This window comes from Myotis myotis, unplaced genomic scaffold (assembly GCF_014108235.1).
Source record: "Myotis myotis isolate mMyoMyo1 unplaced genomic scaffold, mMyoMyo1.p scaffold_m19_p_47, whole genome shotgun sequence".
Lineage (NCBI taxonomy): Eukaryota > Metazoa > Chordata > Mammalia > Chiroptera > Vespertilionidae > Myotis > Myotis myotis.
Window position 1 is genome coordinate 748478 of NW_023416354.1, and position 20784 is coordinate 769261.

At 59.0% G+C, this 20784-nt stretch overlaps 1 protein-coding gene across 6 annotated transcripts; it reads right to left on the minus strand.

Moving 5' to 3' along the window:
- Positions 1–208: 208 nt before the first annotated feature.
- Positions 209–20621, minus strand: ATP6V0A2 (ATPase H+ transporting V0 subunit a2). 6 transcript variants are annotated; one of them, XR_004967282.1, is made up of 22 exons: positions 20288–20621; positions 16327–16405; positions 15857–15954; positions 14947–15084; positions 14040–14128; positions 12852–12978; positions 12213–12295; positions 11495–11588; positions 10655–10867; positions 9544–9694; positions 9254–9390; positions 8554–8741; positions 8373–8463; positions 7590–7708; positions 6676–6886; positions 5960–6030; positions 5724–5843; positions 5063–5180; positions 4452–4569; positions 3861–4032; positions 3019–3250; positions 209–987 (listed from the first exon to the last, which is right to left on the minus strand). XR_004967282.1 is itself a non-coding variant. In XM_036307373.1 (21 exons), the coding sequence occupies exons 1-21, from the start codon at positions 20402–20404 to the stop codon at positions 3151–3153; spliced, it is 2601 nt and encodes an 866-aa protein (XP_036163266.1). In that variant the 5' UTR covers positions 20405–20621; the 3' UTR covers positions 209–3150. The 6 variants fall into 6 exon arrangements, 3 of the variants coding, with proteins under 3 accessions (XP_036163266.1, XP_036163265.1, XP_036163267.1); XM_036307373.1 differs by having other exon boundaries at positions 209–3250; positions 14980–15084; XM_036307372.1 differs by having other exon boundaries at positions 209–3250.
- Positions 20622–20784: the final 163 nt, after the last annotated feature.

Sequence of the window (20784 nt, forward strand, 5' to 3'; positions counted from 1 at the left end):
AGGATCTCCGAGGGGCAGAGGCGAAGTTGGAGGCCAGGGAGGCCTCGTCCGAGCCTCCAGGCCCTACGGGTCACAGGTGGCGGAGCAAATACCTCTGCGGAGAGAGCCTGAAGGGACAAGTTGGGGGGGAAGAGGGAGGTTATGATCACAAAGGGGCGGCTGTTTTGGCTTTCTTGTCAGCCAGGGAAGAATAAAGCAGAACGAACGCTCACGGTTTAAAAATATAGATTTATTTTCATTAGTAAAAAGTTCAATACTGAGAGGAAGATGCACGTGTCCTAGTGCATCCGGGGGGCCGGGGCTTGTCCACCGGTGTCTGCTGAGCCTGAGGCTCCTCACTTCCAGGCCGACCTCAGCACTCGCCCTGGTCGGGGTTCCCACTAGGAAGTGAGTGGCAGGTCCTAAGGGTTCCTTACAATCCGAAGCCAAAGCTCAGCTCGGTGCCGGCTGCCAGACCGCCCCTGGGACGGCCCTGTGTCCCGGTCTGGAATGGCGATGCCCCAGTCACCTTGCTGGAGACCAGGTGGCGTGCCAGCCAACCTGGCTTCGACATTTCAGTCACGAATGCAGACTGCAGAGCAGCGGCTGAAGTTACTTTGCGTTTGTTTTCCAAACCACACGGACCTGCGTCCCTAAGCGCCGCCTGTGCTGCAGACGTGCTATGCCTCACCAAACTACTGCAGGGAGAAACGGAGAGCCGAAGGCTGTTACAAAACCCCGTGCGGAAAGGAGGAAGCGGCGCGTCCGGTGAGGCGAGTCTTTGCAAAGTCACGTCCACGATGAACGGAAAGTCCGGGGCTCCCCGTGACCCCGTCAGAACACCTTAGGGCTTCCGAGCGGACCATGATCACGTCACCACAAGGACGCTCTCCACCTTCGAGGATGAACTCAGATTCTAGATGACGGAAGAAATCCTCGGTTTTATGTTTTAGGACTCCATGAACACATAGAACGAAACCTGGAAAACCTGGCCGTCATGACACGGATCTTTAGAAAAATAATCATATTTAGAACATCACCCAGACCGCTGGCCACTTTTCCTCTTGGTATTTGCTATCAAGAGAATAAAGTCTTGCCTTCAACACTGTACACACAACAGTTCCACCAAATAGCTTAAAAACAAAGCAAAACAACTGCTCTGGTGACACGACGCTGGGACCAACAGCTTCGTAAAGAAGTAAAATTCCCGTTAGTGCTGAAGGGACACCATCACACTGTTTCTGGAGAGTTTTGTTGGGACCATTCATTTGCTTTTTTAGAATGACATTCTACATAAGTTTCCATGGAGACATGACGCACTCCTGGCCCCATACCGATAGGAGGTGTTCGTTAGAATTACCAAGGTGGCCCCGGGGCAGGGAGCAGCGGGCAGCGGAGGCTCCAGCAAGTGCTGTCTCTCGTTTACTAACGGGCGAATCCTGGGCTTCCTCGGGATGAGTTAGCTCCCACTTTGTTGCCCGCCCCCTGGAGTCGAGTGATGAAAACGGACAGCCTGTGGGGGAAGTGGGAAAGCTGGGGGCAGAGAGCAGAATCGTTGTCCAGTTTCCTCACTGTCACTAACGGTCTGACATTGAACATGAGGGACAAACGCTGGCAATTTCAACCGGCTCTGGGTGACACCCACGGAGAGCAGCATGGAATCGTCACACAAGGAAAAGGTCTGATGTGAGCCCGGCTGGCGGGGCTCAGGGGTTGAGCGCTGACCTAGGAACCAGGAGGTCACAGTTCATTCCCGGTCGGGGCACAGGCCGGGTTGTGGGCTCGATCCCCAGTAGGGGGCGTGCAGGAGGCCCATCCATGAGTCTCTCCCATAACTGATGTCTCTCACTCTCTCTTCCTCTCTGAAATCAATAAAAATGTCTATTTCTTAAAAGGTTTGATGTTAGTCAGTTATGCCTGGCTGTGCATAATGAGCCAGGGCGGGGAGATGGCGACAGACAGCCTTTGGCGTGTGTTACAGAAAATGTGACAAGTGAACATACTGCCGGCTCGTCCTGAAAAGAATTAAATTACCCACAAACCATGACAGCAGAGGAGGAAGGAGGAGCATAATTCACAGACGACGGGCCAGATCAAGTCCAACAGGACCGATTCCCATTCACTCAGAACGAAACGTCAAGTGAGCAGAGGCATTTAAACGAGAGACTCCAACTCAGCGGCCGAGAACCAGCTTCCAGCCGAGCTAAGGAGTGTGCGGCGTGTGCGTGAACTCCAAGCGCCTCCGTCCGACCTTCACTAGAATCAGCCTCAGAGGTAAAAACGGTCAACGTACTGTTCTCGGGGCAGGTTCGACCTCCTCATGGTAAAACATCCTGATTTACATTTTGTTATGAAAGTGTACAAAAGACTACTTTCTCCCTTTCCTCCGCTCAGGAGAGACCCCTGCTGCTCAGTAACGCCCGCCAAGCGGGTCCCTGAGTCCAGGGCATGTCGCTACTGCATCTTCCACAGTCACACGGCGTCGCCAGGCTCAGCACGCCGTTCCTTCCCAAACATACAGCCCGTAACCGGAGTGACGTAAGAACAGGGCGAGAGTCTTTAAAAAAATATACCAGGGGAATAAACATGTTGCAGGTTTTGTCCCACATTCCCCAATTAAGACAAAACTGTAGAAACCGCCTCCTCCTCGTAATCCCAGGAGTACACAATAAAAAACGTTCCCATACTCTGGTCAAGCAGAATATTAAATGTGTCTTTTGATGATCCGTCATTAAACTTCTTAAAAAACTATACTTATTCAGCTGTTGGAAAATATTCTCTGACTTCGGGTGACAGAATAACTCTTTGTTTTTTGTTGCTGTTGTTTTAATAAGGTGAAAAGGAATTAAGTACTAAGACTGTTTCCGATTAGCCGCTCAAAGCGGGCTTCTCTCCCCCAAGCCTGTATTTTAAAAAATAAGTTTAACGTAACTTTTGGCATTAACTTATATTTGCTCATCAGGAAAATGGGAATAAATTTATGTATCTAAATTGATAAACTTTACAAAATATTTAACGTGAGGAAGAGGTATATCTTACAGAATTATTTGGCTAGATCCTAAGGCAATCAATGAAGACAGAATTTTTCTGATCGTAAATTGGACACAAGTGAATTTCTACAACATGATAATTCTCCGTCAATGGGAAAGCCTGGCTGCTGCAGCGCTGCAGTCACGCCCTGTCGTCGCTGAACTTCCATGAAAGTCGTCTGAATGAGAAAGGAACAAATTTGGTGCCTGCACCAACATAGAACTTGTTCTGAAATTCCACCCTAAAATAAAAACAATCCATGTGTTAATGAAAGGTTGCGAGTGAGTGACATTCCCCACATTTCGTAAAACAGCTTTTATAAATTAAGAACAAAAGATTCCTGGGCTGCAGTTGCTTCGTCCCATCTTGCTCTTGCAGAACTATTTGTACTTAGGCAAAATGGGCACGCGTGCTCGCCCTGTGTAGGCATGACGTGTTAGAAACATCGCACCGCCTCATGCACTGCACACACGTGCACGTGCACACACACACACCAGCACCCAGGACCTCTCCCCCGCCGTGGTAGCTGGGCACACAGACAAGCAATCTGAATTCACTGTGAAACACTGAGAAACAGGTACGAAGCCTTTTACAAGATAAAGCAAGGCTCACGGTGAACTGAGAGCCTGAAATACACACAACTACTGGGCAAGCATGAACTTGCTCTCGCTGTCAGGGATAACAGCTCAGAAACAAAATAGAATTCTTCCTCGGGAGATCTGAACACAGCCCCCAATGTGAGGAAGGGAAGGCACAGCTAAATTAAGCTCTGGATTTTGGGGGGGGTTATATCCACACATCTGGGGGAGGGGTTCCGTTTTTCATAAGGAATAGTTGAGCTGCCAGCTCACCAATGGAGGCGAATGGCGTGGAGGAACGCAGACAGCCCCTCCATGACCAGCAGGATGAAGATGGTCAGCACGGCGAAGAGCGCCATCACCGGGAGCAGCAGCAGGACCCCGTAGGTCTTGTCCACGCGGAGGCCCACGCGCATCAGCATGGCCCACAGCACGTCGGACAGCTCTGCGGAGGAGCGTGTGTGGAGTTAACGTCTGTTCCCGGAAGTGAGTCACCTTCGCCGGCTGGCTGCCCGGGCTTCCTCCTGGCCATGCCCACTGCTGCCCATGAATAACACCCTCCTCCGCTATGACACATGTCACCTGCTTCTCACGGAACCATAAACCAGCTCCCCAACCATCTCGAGCACCGAGGAAGGCAGGGCCGGTCAGGACACGGCAGCCTGCCTCCCGGGAGAGGTTGAGCCAACTGGGGCCAGTCGGCTCTGTCCCAACTCAGCCCTGGCCTGTGAGCACGCATTTCTCCCAGCAGCCCCGGGCCAACTTCACCCCGGAGCTGAGAGACGGGGCTGCGCTTCCCCCACAATTTAAAGCGTCCTGTGAGTTGGTCGGTGCTGGGAGGAGGGTATTAGGGGGGACACTTACGTGCGTGGGCCAGGCTGAGGGCCCAGAGCCGCAGGTAGGACGCGGTGTTGGAGATGCAGCCCAGGCAGTACTCGATGGAGTGGATCACTTGGGTCATCAATATTTCTCCAAAGTTAAACTGCGGGAGACCACGCAGGATGGTTAGCGTCGGCGCCAGGCAGACCCCGTGAGGTCCAAGCCCGCGCCACTCTCAGGGCGACCGCGAGAGCTGGCTGCGGCCTGGCGTGAGGACGCCAGGGTGCGGGGCGGCGACTCACAGCTCTGCTCGCAGCCTTCCCCCGCACCCCACCTCAGTGTCTCACCTGGAGACGGATTATCATCCTTCTCACCAAGACCATCACTACATGAAAGCTTAGTGATGAGTCTATTTATTCTTTATTGATTTCAGAGAGGAAGGGAGAGGGAGAGAGATGGAAACATCAGTGATGAGAGAGAATCAGGGATCAGCCGCCTCCTGCACACCCCGCACTGGGAATGGAGCCCGCAACCCAGGCCTGTGCCCTGACAAGAATTGAACCGTGACCTCCCGGTTCCTAGGCCAACGCCCCACCACTGAGCCACACCGGCCGGGCATGTGCGTCTATTTCATCATGAGGAACTGAAAGCTTTACCTCTTCACAGGTCACCTCCCTGCAGCCGTCCTCCAGCGGGGTGCTCCCCTCCTCTATGTCCTGGCTGCCCATCAGAGACACCTCCTCCTCGCTGTCCTTCCTGACCAGCGTGTACCCACTCTAGCGACAAACAGGGAGCACGGTCAGCGAACAGGGGGCACGGTCAGCGAACAGGGGGCACGGTCAGCGAACAGGGGGCACGGTCAGCGAACAGGGGGCACGGTCAGCGAACAGGGGGCACGGTCAGCGAACAGGGGGCACGGTCAGCGAACAGGGAGCATGGTCAGCGCCTTTCAAAGCAAAGCTGTGACAAGGCCAAGGTCAGAGCCCCCGGCTCCTCCTCACGAGTTTTAGACTCTCGGGAGCACAAACGCCCTTTAGGACAAAGTGAGGGCTCCACACCCGTTAGGACAGCGATTATAAAAACATCACATGAGCGCGTGCTGGTCGGGAGCCGCCCCCAGCGGAGCAGCAGCCCTGTGGAGGCCTGGACCCCGAGGGAGGAGCACATGGGAGCAGTCACTCTCACCGGGTCCAGGGGGTCAGAGTCATGGATTCCCAGGGCAGAGAGTGGCCTGGAGCCGACGGGCAGGCCGGGCGGGGTGGGGTCTGCTGGGGACCAAGGAGCGGGGGAGGTGAGAGCTCCGATGGCCGCACTCACCCTGCTGACCCCGAAGCAGCTGCGCCCGTTGTGCAGCCACAGCAGGAAGAGCGGCTTCCCCAGGAAGAGCACGGGCACGGACAGCGCGGTGACGGCCAGCAGCAGCCGCTGCACGTGCTCCTGCGGGCGGAGGGGGGGAGGGAGTGACTACACAGACCCCGACGGGTCATTGGCACGTTCCTTAAATCGGCAGACATCAAGCCCAACATCCCTTCATTCATAAGCAAGGAGCTCACAGCAAGTGCACGCCCAGGGCCGCCTCCTGGGCCCAGAGCGATTCCAGTACCAACGATGACGATGACGAGGGCTACAAGGGGGCGAAAACCGTCAGGTTCAGATCCCACTTGGAGGCGGCGGGGGACTGGGGGCAGGCAGGGCGGGCAGCCGCTGCCGAGGGGCGTCACTCAGACACCTGGTCATTGGAGAGGCCACGGGGCTGCGGCCCAGGTGCCCATTCTTGGACGACCTGCCTTGTCAGAGAGGGATTTTAAAGAAACTGGGAAAGTGGGGGGACTGGGCAGCCCTTGGAACCCCCAGTGGTACATTTACTTCCCACCAGTTCTGACAGCTACTGAGCAGCAGGGGGTTTGTTTTAAATATGCTTTTATTGATTTCAGAGAGGAAAGGAGAGGGAGAGAGAAACATGAGAGAGAATCATGGATCGGCTGCCTCCTACACACCCCCCACTGGGGATCAAGCCTGCAATCCGGGCATGTGCCCTGACCGGGAATCGAACCGTGACCTCCTGGTTCATAGGTCAATGCTCAACCACTGAGCCACGCCAGCCGGGCTGTGGCAGGGAGTCTGGATGGTATGGCCTGCCAGCGCCCCCAGCACCGTGTCCAGCAGGCCACATCCTTCTGTGATAACACACGGAGACGCAGCCCCTGTGCCCGCAGGCCCGGGACGGCCCCGGCAATGCGCTGACGGCGCCGGGACAGAGGGGACTCACCTGGCCCGCGTACAGGCCGCTGGTGGCCGTGGTGGGGAACAGGAACATGTTGATGAACTCGATGAGGATGCTGGGGGCCGCCCTGGAGGTCTCCGCCGAGTAGACCAGCCACTTGTAGATGACCATGAAGACGAGGTACCCGAACATGCAGAGCAGGAAGAGCAGCTCGGGGACCGACACCAGGTAGATGTTGAACTTCTTCCTGAAATGCCTGGAGGGCGGGCGGGCGGGACAGGGCCGCGCTGAGGCGGTCACTCCTGTGACGAAGCCTCTCAGCACGGCTCCCGCCCGACACGCTGCTAGGGCTCCAGGGAGAGAACCGTGAGGACGCAACACCGCGCGCCCCCACAGACCCATTCGGGAAGACACTCCCTCTCACTCCTAGATACCAGCTCGCCACACAAAAGGCTGTCTCGCCCGCCGGTGGCTCGGTGGGTTGGAGCATCGCCCACACACCAAAAAGCCTGCAGGTTCGATGCCGGTCAGGGCGCATACCCAGGCTGCAGGTCCCATTTCTGGTGGGGCAGGTACATGAGGCCACCAATCGATGCTTCTCTCTCTCATCAATAAAGATATCCTCCAGTGAGGACTAAAAAATAATTTTTAAAATTTTTCTAATGCATAAAAAAGTGAGAAGTCAATCCTAGAGATGAATATGTAATTCCCCTGCTTCCCGGCCTCCTCCCTGCTCATTCCCTAGAACCAAAAATACTGCCTGGCACAACTCTGTGCTCCACAAACATCTGCTGAGCGAACGACCTAATGAAACTGTCAAAAATCGTATCATCGAAACAATCACTCACACACTCAGCCGCCACATCGGCTGCCTCTTACCTGTCGTCTACCGTCAAGAGGCAAAGTAAGAAATACCCAGCTTGGCTTAGAAATACGGCTTTCGAAAAACCTGTACTTACAGGTGGTTAAATATTCCCAGGACGACTCCAAAAGTCATGTGGATAATTCCTAAAATCACAGACATTTTCATTTTGAAAGAGTTCAGGAAAGTGAGGCGATTTGTGGCCAAGTTCCAAATCTAAAGACAAAACAAACCAAAAGAGAAGTCGTTAGCGCCCTCCCTCTGCCGCGGTGGCAGTGGAGAGACCTCCATCTGAACGGGAAGCAGCAGTGAACCAAGGAGAGCAGCGTGCCCTTTCTTCCTGAAGCTCCACCTGAGAACGCTGGCCCCTTAGCCCAGGGCCCGGAGTGACACAGTCTGAACATAAAGGCCAAGAATGGCAGCGAGCCTGTGCGTTTGGGGCCAGAGCCCAGGAAGTGAAAGGAGAGAGAAAAGCAAGAGGAAGGGCCCCTCGGGCTTGGGCTCGGCGGAAGGGGCGCCCTGTCCCCTCTGGGGAGAGCGGGAGGGTGCTGGCGGGGCCCCGACCCTGGGCCGGGACAGGCAGGGCTGTGTGTCACCTTCACATACAAATACTGCGGATTAACAACAACAAGAATTTTTTATTAAAGCACGTGCAGGCAGGCGGTTGCTGGAATATCAGGGCACCGTCCTGTAACATGACTAACCCTATGTGCACACCTGAACCTACTGCCAAGCGACAGACTGGAAACCGTAAACAAAAAATAAAGTGACAACAAAACAAAGCCTGTAAGCCTGGGACTAGTCTGAGACGCCACGGTGCCGGCGCCGTGCGGAGCAGGGGGGAAGGGGGGAGGGGGGGGAGGGGGAGGGGTGCACTCACAGGATCGATGCCCAGCGGGTAAGGGCCCTGGAACACCCCGGGCACGCTCGGGTCCAGCTGCAGGACGCGGCTGCGCCGGACCACGCTGTCACTGCAACAGAGCGAGGGGCGAGGGGAGAGGGGGGTCTGGGGAGGACGCTCTCCCTGCCCCACCCGTCGCCTGGCTGCCCCCGGCACTTACTTCCAAAGCGCCATTTTCCCGCGCTCCGCCGGGGCGTGGCTGGCGCTGTACATGGCAGACACGTTCCAGCCAGAGCCGAAGAGGTTGACGGACTTGGAGAAGCAGTCGTTGTAGATGAGGCCCGTGTACACCGAGAACAGCCCCATCAGCAGGAGGATGTACCGGCCGTTGAAGAACATGCCCAGGATCTGCGTGGAGAGCAGCGTGCGGTCAGCACAGGGGCGCACAAGGCAGGAGCAGGGAGATGGGTCACGTGACCGAGGCTGGGCAGGCCTCTTCTCAACCACGGCCCTCAGGGCTCTCAGAGACAAGGCACTGCAGCCCAGACAGTGTGGCTCAATGGTTGAGCATCGACCTATGAACCAGGAGGTCACAGTTCCATTCCCAATCAGGGCACAGGCCCGGGTTGTGGGCTTGATCCCCAGTGTGGGGTGTGCAGGAGGCAGCGATCAGTGTCTCTCTCATCATTGATGTTTCTCTCTCTCTCCCCGTCTCTTTTTAAAAATCAATAAAGGGAAAAAAAAAAAAACCCTCAACCAAGACGCTGTCGCAGAGGCGACCCCGCACCAGGTCTCAGCCAGGCCGTACGGTTACCGCCAAGCCCCGACCCGCACTCAGGAAGCGGCTGTGTTGGTCCCAGGAAGGGAACCACGACTCCGGCTGCCGGACCAGAGGCCGTGCGGCGGCGGCGGCTTCTTACCTCCTGCGACTGACTCAGCCTGGGGTGGTTTTCATTCATCACCAACAGGAGGGCGAACAAGAACATCACGAAGCCGTGTCCGAAGTCCCCGAACATCACGGCGAACAGGAAGGGGAACGTGATGATGCTGAAGAGAGCTGCCGGGCAGGAGAGCTGGCTCAGGGCCGGGCGCGTCCAGCCGGCAGCGGCAGCCCGAGGGCGGGCGGGCGGGAAGCCACGCAGGACAGCGCAGCGGCGGGGCCTGCTTCCCGCACGCGGCCCACGTCAGACGCGCACACGCAGGGTCCCACCTGGGTTCACCTCCCGGTAGCTGCCCACGCCGTAGGCGTCCACGATGTTCTGAAAGCCCTCGGTGAACTTGTTGGTGCGGATCAGGGTGGGGGGCGTTTCTGTCGTCGGGATCGTGTTCATAAATGAGGTGATGGTAGCACCGCTCTCTCTCTTTCGCATGAAAAAGAATAAAAATAAAAAAGACTGTCCAAGAAAGAGCCTTTTCAGCACACTGCTTCCTGCCAGCGAAGTTCTTTGGGCTCCGGGGGAAAGTACTGATCGAACCACCAGGTTTAAGGACAGGTTCAAGGACAGGCCCAAGGACAGCAGAAGCAGGAACGGGGCGGGGTCCTGCAAGCCGGGCCGAGTGGGTGGGGACATGGAGGGAGGAGCTGGAGGGACTCCTCCAGGCAGAGAGATACTAGGGAGTCCCAGGATCACCAGGAAAACTGGAATTTAGTCTTTTATCTTTTAAAAATGTTCAAGAGGCAGATCAACCAAAGGCCCTTCGGCATAAACGCATCACCCACGGACACAGGCAATACGGTGGTGGACGCCTGGGGCGGGGCGGGGCCGGGCTGGAGGGGTCAATGGGGGAAAGGGGAATATGTGACACTTCCAACAATAAAGATTTTAAAAAGACAAAAATTAAAACTACTGTGATATTCAGGAGGCATTCAGAGGCAGCTGCACCAGCTAATAAACTGAAATCCCGCGTCGCTGGCCAGCGGCCACCGGTAGCCCTGCTGGCAGCGTCACCTCCTGAGACACATCCGCTGACGGATGGGGAGGCGGCCTTCACAATCCAGAGCTCGGGTTGGGACCAGAAGGGCAGGTTTCCAGCCAAACTATTTCCCGAGACACAGGGCACGGGTCCTGGGAGAGTGGCCGCCATGGCACAGCGTGAACCTCCGAGTCCCCTCAAGGGCAGGCAGCGCGACTGACAGCAAAACTGAGACCCACCACACGCTCATCACAAAGCCACAGCCCCGAGACCACAGAACACCACCGTGTGGGACACGCCCCTGAACTCCCAGCCCGCCTCCCGGCCGCGGAGGCGGAGGAGCAGTGGTGGCGGCGAGCCGAGCTCCCGCGGGCTCCCAGAGAGCTCCCAGCCGTCGGGCGCCTTACCGAGCCGTCCTCCAGCGCACGGCGCAGGCCCTGCAGGTCGGCCTCGGGGCACCAGACCTCGGCGATGAGGCACTTGTTGGTCACGTCGAGGCTGCACATGTTGAGCATGTGGTAGATGGCTTTCATCTTCTTCACCTGGACGGCGCGGCTGTACACTGACTCGGCCGCCTTGCACAGCACCTGCCTGAGGTAGTCCTCGGTTTTGTGCAGTACCTGGGGGAGGAGCGCGGCTGTGGGCGGGTGGGCAGCGCTCAGCTCGGCCTGAGTCCCACGGAGGGAGGCTGAAGGCCCGGCCCCTGCTGCCTGGAGGCAGGTGAGCGAGCCTTCACTGCGCTCCTCCTCTTCCCCCTCCAGGACCCCAGGACCCCATGAGGCAGGTGGAGACCCGAGCTCAGCCCTTCCGATGCCCCTGGAGCTGCCTCTCCCGGAGAGGAGCCAGGGCCACAGGAGAGAGTCTGAGGTCACAGCCACTGGGGCAGCACCAGGCCTGCCCGGTGCAGGGACCTCCGGGTTCTCACGCACCCCCCATCCCGCCCCGCCCGGAAGCCCCTGGCGCCTCCGTGGGTCACAGCCCGAGAGCCCTCCCTGCCCTGAGCAGAAACGGGACACGAGAGCCACACTCGGAGCGGGCGTGATGAAGACTGCGCCGACACAGCAAGGCGACCTCCCACGCAAAGCCGACACTAGCGAGGTCCCAGAGGCTGCAAGACAACACGCCGCGACGGTAGAGGCGGCCTGCCGGCCCCTGGACACCGCCATGTGCCCCGTCCAGCCGGACAGGGGAGCGGCCGGGTCTGTGCGCGTCCCAGCCTCGGCGGGTGGCAGGGCCGGGCCACGCACCGTGTACAGGTCCTGGATGCGGGTGCTCAGCCCCTCCTGGATCTCACGGCGCTCCTCGGCGGTGCTGGGGTACGGGTAGATGTGGCAGTGGTAACTGCAAGACAGAGTTCCCCGCCGTCAGGACCCGGAGGGGCTGGAGGAACGCTGGAGCGAACCTCAGAGGGAGAAACTGCCCAGGGCTCCACCGAACACAGGCAAGTCCATGCGCGGCTCAAAATACTTCAACTTGATTCCTTTTCCAATTGATCTTTTTAAAAAATGTTTTTAAATGACTTTCAATGTTTTTTCAAATGATCTTAGAAAAAGAGGAAGGGAGAAGGAGAGATAGAAACATCAATGATGAGAGAGAAACATGGACCAGCTGCCTCCTGCACGCCCCACACTGGGGATGAGCCCACAACCCGGGCCTGTGCCCTGACCGGGAATCCAACGTGACCTCCTGGTTCCTGGGTCAACGCCCAACCACTGAGCCACTGAGCCACGCCGGCCAGGCCAATTGATCTTTCAAGCCTTGATTTCTAAAACACACACAAATCTGGGAATGGCACTAACATGGTCTCAACTTTTAAGTTATTTTAAGAATTGCCCTGGCAAGAATTAGCTAACCAATTAAATGTTTAAAACGTAGCATTTCAGCAAAGACGCCGCATGACAACCCCCAGAGCGTCCGCGCCGCTGCCGGGCCTGCGTGCGGGGGCAGGAAGGAGGCTGTTCTCACCAGTCACAGATCTTCTTCACCTTGTGGCCGATCTGCTCGCCCCAGAAGGAGATGAGGAACACGTGCCACTTGATGACTTCTCCCTGCGGGGAAGGCGCCCTTACTTCCGGGGCTGCAGCGTGCGCCCCTCTGGCGGCTCAGCCTCTGTCCGTCCTCTCACTCATTCCCCCAACACGCGCGCCGACCTCCTTCCTGCGAGGCCGCGACGGCAAGTTCACCGCGAAAAGCATTCCCAACCCCGAACCAAGGCCAGGCATATTTTTGGTCATTTTCGGGCAAGTAGAGCGACCAAAACCCAAGCCCCCGCGTGCACGTCCCCTCTGCCTCGCTCCCCCCAACGGCAAGCGAGCGTCCTTGCTTGGCCTATCCCGGCACGGTCTGTGCTCGCGGGCGGTGGCTTCGCTGCTGAAATGGCCCGCGCGCAGTGCTGACGCGGGGACACACCTCTCAGAAAGCCTCACGGGCTCCGAGGCCTGGGGGGGGCAGTGTCCACCTGGGTCAGCCGTGCTGTGGCCGTGGGAGGAGGCCCTGGAATCTCTGAGGAGGAGGGGCGGGGAGCAGCCCCCCGGGGTCCTCCTGCGCTGTGCCCAGCCGCTGCGGGCCTGTCGCTGGCCGAAGGCGACCGTGCCCCCCACTCACCGTTTCCGGGTCCTCGAGGGACTCGTCCAGCTCTGCGTAGGTCATGATGGTGTACCCTTTGCAGACCCTCCACAGCATCCTCTCAAACGCCTCCACCTTCCCCTGGTGGATGAGGCCGGACACGAATCTAGGAGGAATGCAGACCGCCGGTCAGCGAAGGGCAGCGGCTCTCACCCAGCACAGCACCCGGGCGACGAGCGCTCCATTCTGGCCAGGGGAAGGGGCCTCCGACTGCCAGACCCTAGCACGCCGGTGGGAAGGCCCTGAAGCATCCTTTCCAGGCTGAGCCGAGCCCAGACTCAGGACATCCTGGAACAGAAGGCACAGAGCCTCACACCCCCACACCACCGCCCCGACCAGCATCCTAAGGCCCAGAGTCTCGGTGCTCACGTGGGAGAGGCGCTCGCGTGGGAGAAGGGGATGGGCCCTGCGTCTCCATCAGGTGAGGAAAAGATCACCCCCAAATCTCCTCTCTCAAGTTGGGTCCCCCAAAGGGCCCCCCCCTCAGTGAATGGCGACGGGCAACCTCAAAGGAGCCCACAGGTGCCGTGCTACGTCCCAGTTCCGGGTGGAAGGGGAAAGCCTTCCCTGAGAGTTTACAGCCACCGGCGAGAAACCACTGGGCTTGGCCTAAGCTCACAGTGAAAAACAGAAAACCCAACAAGAAGCCCAGCTGAGAAGGGAGCGTGAAGTGACTCAGGCTGGCAGGGGCTCCCGGACCTGACAAGTGAATAAACTCTGGGGGATCCGTCCTCACGCTCAACACTGAGCTCCCCCAGGCGGTGAATGAACAGGGCGTGCGCTCCTCGGAGGAACCCGGAGGAGGCAGGGTCCCGCCGGTTCAGGTGAACGAACGGCAAGAACGGGCAGCAGGAAGGCCCTGAGCACAGGGCCGACACCCCCCAGCCCCTTCAGCCCCGACCCCACGCAGGCCAGGCTGGGCGCTCCCAGGCCCAACCGCTTCAGGCTCGAGGAGCAACGCGGCCTAAACGCCCCCTCTTCCCAGCTCCTGGGCCCGTGGCTCAGCCAGAAGCACAGCAGCCGCCCGATGCGCACACTGGGGAGCCCGTGTTCCCTAAGCAGCGCTCACTCTGCCACTCAGTCACGGGCGATGGAGCGTGCCGTCCGTCACTCCACGGAGCTCGTCCTCCCCGACAGGGGCAGAGGGGCCCGACCCCCCCCACCTACCCCAGTTTCGCTCCCAGCCTCTGCATAGAGCTGTAGTCCAGCAAGGAGTCGCTGTCCAAGGCGGGGAATTCTTCATACGTGGGCTCAAACTACGAGAGAGGAGACCACGTGCGTCTCGTGAGAAGCGATTCCTCCCGTCTCGTTCCCAGCAGCAGTTTAGGGTGCGTCCCTGCCACGTGGATCTGGGTGCCAGGCCCCGGGAACTCAGACAGGAAACAGCTCTCACCAAGAAAGCACCCACTGCCCACCCCTCACTGCCAGCTCCTTGGCGACAGTCCCAGGAGAGCGGGGCGTACGCTGGGCCCTCCCCCGCCCCAGGTGCCCCAGGTTTCTGAGCGAAAGTGGTTGGGGGGGGGGGCGGGCGCACAGGGAAACCGCAGGGCAGGGCCTGCGCTTCGTTCTCATCGTGTACATGGCGGGGTTTACCCCTTTCCTCTTAGCAATTCGGAAATAAGGTCTAGATTTTAGAACTGGAAGTCCTGTCCAATTCTTTCTCATGATCATACGATTTTTTTCAACTGCAAACCTAAGCACTGCACAGACAGGAGGTGTTGCATAACCTACGGACGCGGACAGGAGGGCAGTGAAGGCCGGGGGGGGGGGGGGGGGAGGGACGGGGAGTCAATGGGGGTGGGGGGGCACCTGTAATACTTTCAACAATAAAGATAAATTCAAAACAAATAACAAAAACAAGTAGGAGCTACTGTTCCTGCTAAAACCGACCAACACAGGAAAAGGCTTAACGCTTTTTCTCGTGTGGGACCGCCCAGCTGGAAAGTAAGGCTGCGGTCACACGTCTCCTGGCAAAAGCCACACGTCGCCGGCAGGATGGCAGGCACTGCCAGCCCCACCGGGACCCGACGGCCCGAGACGCTCAGACACGGGCTCCCCGGCGCCGCCCCGGCACCTCCACGTTCCGCCGCACGAAGGTCTTGGTCACCCGCAGCATGTGCGTGTACTCGATCAGCTCCAGCAAGTTCTTCCTCAGCTTCTCCTTGTTCCTCGTGACTTCCCTCAGCTCCACCTCCAGCTTCTGCAGCTGCTCCTGCAACGGAACCGCAGCTGCTCAGCACCCGCCTCGGCGCCCAGGCGGCGTCCCAGCTCCTTCTACGGCGCCCACCAGTGGAGCTTTTAAAAAGCCAGAGTCTAGCCAGGCCAGGGGATGATGCTGCCCGCCAGGGGATGATGCTGCCCGCTGAGCCACACGGGCCAGGTCGCCTATGGCCATCTGGGGTAGTGTCCTCTCTGAGCCACACCACCCAGGTCGCCTATGGCCATCTGGGGTAGCGCCCTCTCTGAGCCACACCACCCAGGTCGCCTATGGCCATCTGGGGTAGCGTCCTCTCTGAGCCACACCACCCAGGTCGCCTATGGCCATCTGGGGTAGCGTCCTCTCTGAGCCACACCACCCAGGTCGCCTATGGCCATCTGGGGTAGCGTCCTCTCTGAGCCGCACCACCCAGTTCGCCTATGGCCATCTGGGGTAGCGTCCTCTCTGAGCCACACCACCCAGGTCGCCTATGGCCATCTGGGGTAGCGTCCTCTCTGAGCCACACCACGCAGGTCGCCTATGGCCATCTGGGGTAGCGTCCGCTCTGAGCCACACCACCCAGGTCGCCTATGGCCATCTGGGGTAGCGCCCTCTCTGAGCCACACCACCCAGGTCACCTATGGCCATCTGGGGTAGCGCCCTCTCTGAGCCACACGGGCCAGGTTGCCTATGGCCATCTGGGGTGAGCGTCCTCTGGCTCTGAGAGGACGGGCAGGCGACCAGGCAGCAGACAGGGAGGAGGTACAGCCCTGAGGGCGCGCATTACCTGCATTTCCAGGACCTGCTTCAGAGGCGGGGCAGGGGGGCTGGTCTCGCCCTCGGGGAGCGGGATGTCAGCTCTGTGAATCTCCTGCACCAGGTACGCTGCGGAACCAACGAGGAAGAGGGAGGCTCCACACTGCGCAGGTGGCAACACGTCACATCCCCCCTTCCCTGCGTGTCTGACAATCCACGTCTGGTTCCCACGGACTCAGAGGCCACCTGCTGTGGCGCTGCCTGGACAGCAGCAGGTGGGACGACAGGGTGACCCGTCAGTTGATGGGTGTAAGCCCTGAGGCTACAGGTGAAAAGACGCCAGTGCGGCTGTGAGTGAACCTCCATGAGGGGCTGGCCCCGGGGCAGGGAGGAGACAGGCGCTTTCTTCTCTTCCTCCTACTCATCTCTAGTTCCTGACTGTTCTGAAGGGAGCAGGGTGCTTACGGGAAAGGGCTGTTCGGTTTATTCTCATAAACTCACCCAGGATCCGCTCCAGCTCCTCACACCGCTTCACCTCACCAACAAATTTTCTTTGGAAAGAACTGACATTCTGGTTGAGCTGAGAAAAGAATCAAAAATGTTCGTTCAACACCTGAAGTTTAACGATGAATTTGACGTTAAAATATCATTGGCAAGCGTCTGGGGAACAGCGCACCCTCATGGACTACTGAGTGGGCGCGCTCGGCCACGGCTGTTCGGAAAGCGCTTGGCAGCTGTTACCAGAAACACCTGGAAAATGCCCTTCGGCCCAGAAACACCCATGGAGAAATTTAACCTCAGCCCAAACCGTGGATCCGGACAAAGACTTCTCTAGAAGACACCCACCCAGGATATGGAGACAGCATTCACACGGAAAACTGATGAAAGGAGTTAGAGTCCGCCCACCCGTGGAGTACGACTCGGCAAGGAGCAGGGACAAGCTGCCGACACATGAAACGTCACGGAGGACTCTGGGGGTGACAGGACACAGAGGGCACACACTGTGCGACCCCATTCCTATGAAACGTCCAGAGAGGGCTCCCCGCAGGGCGGGAGGCAGACGAGCGACGGCCGGGGGGCTGAGTGCGGCAGCGGGAAGGGGCTCCCCTCCTGGCGTGGGACGCCTGAGACTGGGCTCAGCACACTTCCTAAGTCAGGGAATACGCTTGAAATGAGTGGATTTCATGACACACGTCAATAAAGTTGTACGAAGTTATGACTTAGTCATGTGACTCATACACTTATAAAATGGTGTTTGAAGTGACTACGGCATTTGATTATAGCAAGAAATTATTAAAGAGCTTAGGTTAAATGATGACACTGTGGTTCTGATTTTTAAGTGTCCTCGCCTTCCAGGGACCCCTCACACGGACTCCGGCCGGGCCACTGCTCTCCTGTCTCCGTCTCAATCCCAGCATCACAGTCCCAGCGGGAAAGAGATGAGACGCGCACACGATTTTCTGGAAGGACTTTGGCAAAGGGACTGTGGACGGTGTGAGAGCAGGGGCCGACCAGGGAGGTGTGGCCGACCACAGTCTCAAGGGGGTGTGGCCACGTGAACAGCCGGGTGGGGCCACGTGAACAAGGGGATGCGGGGGGAGGGGCGTGTGGAAGGGGCAGCGTGGGGGGTCAATGGGAGGAAAAGGGGACATCTGTTGTACTTCCAACAGTAAAGGTAATTTTTTTAAAAAAGCACAGCCCAGCCAGTGCGGCTCAGTGGCTGAACGCCGGCCTACGAGCTAGGAGGTCAGGCTCGGTCTCCGCTCACGGGGAACGGCATGGGGCAAGAATTCTCGCATCTGTAGCGGACACTCAAGAAAACAGTCAGACAGCAGCTTGGCATGAACTGCTCAACACGAGAGTCTCTACCCCAAGGTTCGGCTCTTGTTCGGCGTGTGGAGTTATTTTTTTAAAGAATTACCCACAAGGAAGACAACGTCTCATGCCACCTGTCTGTCAACTCCCACTCAGTCCTGGACTCACGCTGACCTGGCGCCGCGCTCTCCAGCTCCTGGGGACTCAGACACGGTCTTCCCGACGGAACTGAGTGTCACAGGGGAGCCAGGCCCCCAAGCCTCTGCCAACCACCCGCTTCTCCACTGCAGGTGTTCCTTCCTCACATCAACCCCAATAACCCTCATCGGACCCCGTGGTTCTGCAGACCGACCTCAGGAAGAGGCCGCCGTCTGGCCCTGACACACAGATCGGGTTGGCCATCCCATCATCACCGTCTCACAGGTATTCACTGTGTTTTTCCTGTTCCGTGGTTTCTTTTACAAAGTTTCACTTCTCTCTTCTTTATAGGGAGGCAACATCACCCTCATTCCGGGCCAGTGATATGAAGAACTTATAAACGTGGATTCACTGGAAGACTAACATTTAACCTCAGAAAACCGGCAGCGGGCCCGGCCGGCGTGGCTCAGGGAGTTGCGTGTCAACCTATGAACCAGGAGGTCAGGGTTCGATTCCCGGTCAGAGCACAGGCTCGGTTTTCAGGCTCCATCCCCAACGGGAGACATACAGGAGGGCAGGCGATCAGTGATTCTCTCTAACATCGGTGCTTCTCTCTCTCTATCCCTCTCCCTTCCTCTCTCTCAAAAATCAATAAAAACCTATTTAAAAAAAAAAAAAAAAAACCTGGCAGAGGCTGCCTGGTGCTCTTTTTACTAATCTCCACTCCACTCCCAGCAGCTCAGCAACTGCCTACAGGTGAAAACTGTTCTGAGGCTGGGACTGTGACAAAGGGCAGGCTCCCGCCTTCCCTGAGCCCTCAGGTTAAATAACTTTGTTTTCATCCAGGCCTTCCATTGCTGTCACCACGGAAACCCAGGCCCCGCCTCCTTCCGCCCCGCCTCCTTCCCCTCAGAAGGGCTATTGAATGAAAAGGGGAAAATTGTTCAGCTGCAAGCCCGAGACCAAGCAGAGGTCAGGGGTCCCATCTGGTGAGCCCGAGGTCAGTAAGAAACCCCAGAACAGAGCAGGGGAACTTCAGCCGCGATGGAACTTTATGCACTGGCATCCACGCTGCCTGACAGCCGCCCGGAGACACAGACAGACACACACAGGGACGGACACACACACACACCCCCAGCTCGGAAAGCCTGGCCCCACACCGGGAAGAGCTCCTTTGGTCCGGTTTCCTTCTGGGGGAGGATGAGCGCACAGGCTGTAATGACACTCCGTGAAACTCGAATCTTGGCGGCGACTGGGGCATTTGTTCAAGCCTCTGAGATTGGAGCCGGCCACGCCCCGGGGCCGAGGACTCACAGGATGGAGCACATCCACCGGGTCAGCCCAGCACCCGCCAGGTAAGTGGGTCCGGGCGCTGGCGCCCGAGTGGCCCCCGGAACCAGGAAGAGAGCCGGGCCTGCCCTGCAGCCTCACGTCACTCAGGGTTCTCTCCCCAACGGCATCAGCACGCGGTAGGGGTGCTCCCTTTGGAAATGAAGGGGAAGCCACCAGGGGAGGAAGGCTGTGGCCCAGGAAATAAAACCTCCACGTCCGTGACTTCCCGTCCCAACAGCACGTCTCGGTCCTGCTTCCCAACCTCCCTTCCACACCCTGTTCTCCCCGTCGCCCTCCGTCATCGGTGTGTTTGTCCGGCTCCTCCCAGGCTGTGAGCCACAACACAAGGACCTTGTCCTCCTGGCTGGCCACCCAGTCGGTCCCAGCACCCAAGCCGGCATCTGGAACAGAGCACACATTCCATACAGGCGTGCCCGGTCGCTCCACAAACGCCCTTTAGTGCCACCAACCAGGGGCTGTTCCCAGTCTTGGGGAATCAGGAGTGGACCGGGGAGGAGAGGCCCCCGACCGTGGGGGCTGACAGTCCGTGTGGGAGACAAACGGATAGACAGATGCACAAACAAGTGCTCACTGTCACTTGGGGAGACAGCGTCCATTCAACGAATACTGACGGCGCTCCCAGTCCCTGCCAGGCCATGGCACCGTCCCACATCAGCGAACAAAACCGACACAAATCGCTCCCCCAGGAGGAGCCCGCACCTCGCTGGCTGGCTGGCTGCCAGTTCAGGCGCTGAGCCCACCTGCCACCTGGTTCCCTGATCTTCCCCAGGTCTCGGCCCAAACGCCACCTCCTCCTAGAAGCCCACCTGGACCACCGCCAGCCGAGCCACCCTCACACCAACCCCGTTTTATCTTCTTCTCAGCAAACATTGTCTTGTGTGTGGATTGGTGTGTCCGATCTCTGTCCCCCGCCAGATGGGACTCGGGGAGGGAGGCCTTGGCGGATGTGCTCCCCCGCCCGGCCCGGTGCCCGGCACAGGGGCGTCGGATGGCACGACCCGAGGCCGAGGAGGACCTCACGGGGGGGCGCTGCTCACTCAGCCGGGAGGGACCCTGAGCTGGGCCTCAGTTTCCCCGCCTGGGGAATGGGGGCAGCGGCGCGCCCCGGACCCGGCGCGGGCGGAAGGGAGGCCCGAGTCTCCCGGGCGACACTCACGTCTCGGAACTGGACCAGGCCCTTCTCGCCCAGGGCGCTCAGGCACTCGTAGGCCGTGCCCGACTGCAGGAAGAGCTGCGCCAGGCACATGGGCTCGCTCCGGAACAGTGACCCCATGGCGGGCGGGCGGCCCGCGCCCCGGCGGGGACCGACGGGCGGCAGCGGGGCTCCGGGCAGCGCGGGCCCGCGCGGTCAGCCGGGGCGGCCCGGGCCTCGGGCTCCTGCTGCGGCCTGGCCGCGGCCCCGCACCATCGGGCTCCGGGCAGCTGCGGCCGCCCCAGTCCAGCCCCCGCGGCCGCCGCTCCAGCCGCCGCCGCCGCCGTGCGAGGCCCCGCCCCCGCCCTAGCCATTTCCGGTCCCGCCCCTCCCCGCGGCCGACCAATGGCGCCTGGAGTTTCGGCGTGCGACGGCGCCGAGGAGCCAATCAGCGCAGGCCCTGCGGGGGACGCGGGTGCTCTCGACGCCCCGCCGGACGCGGACGGAACGCCGCCGCCCGC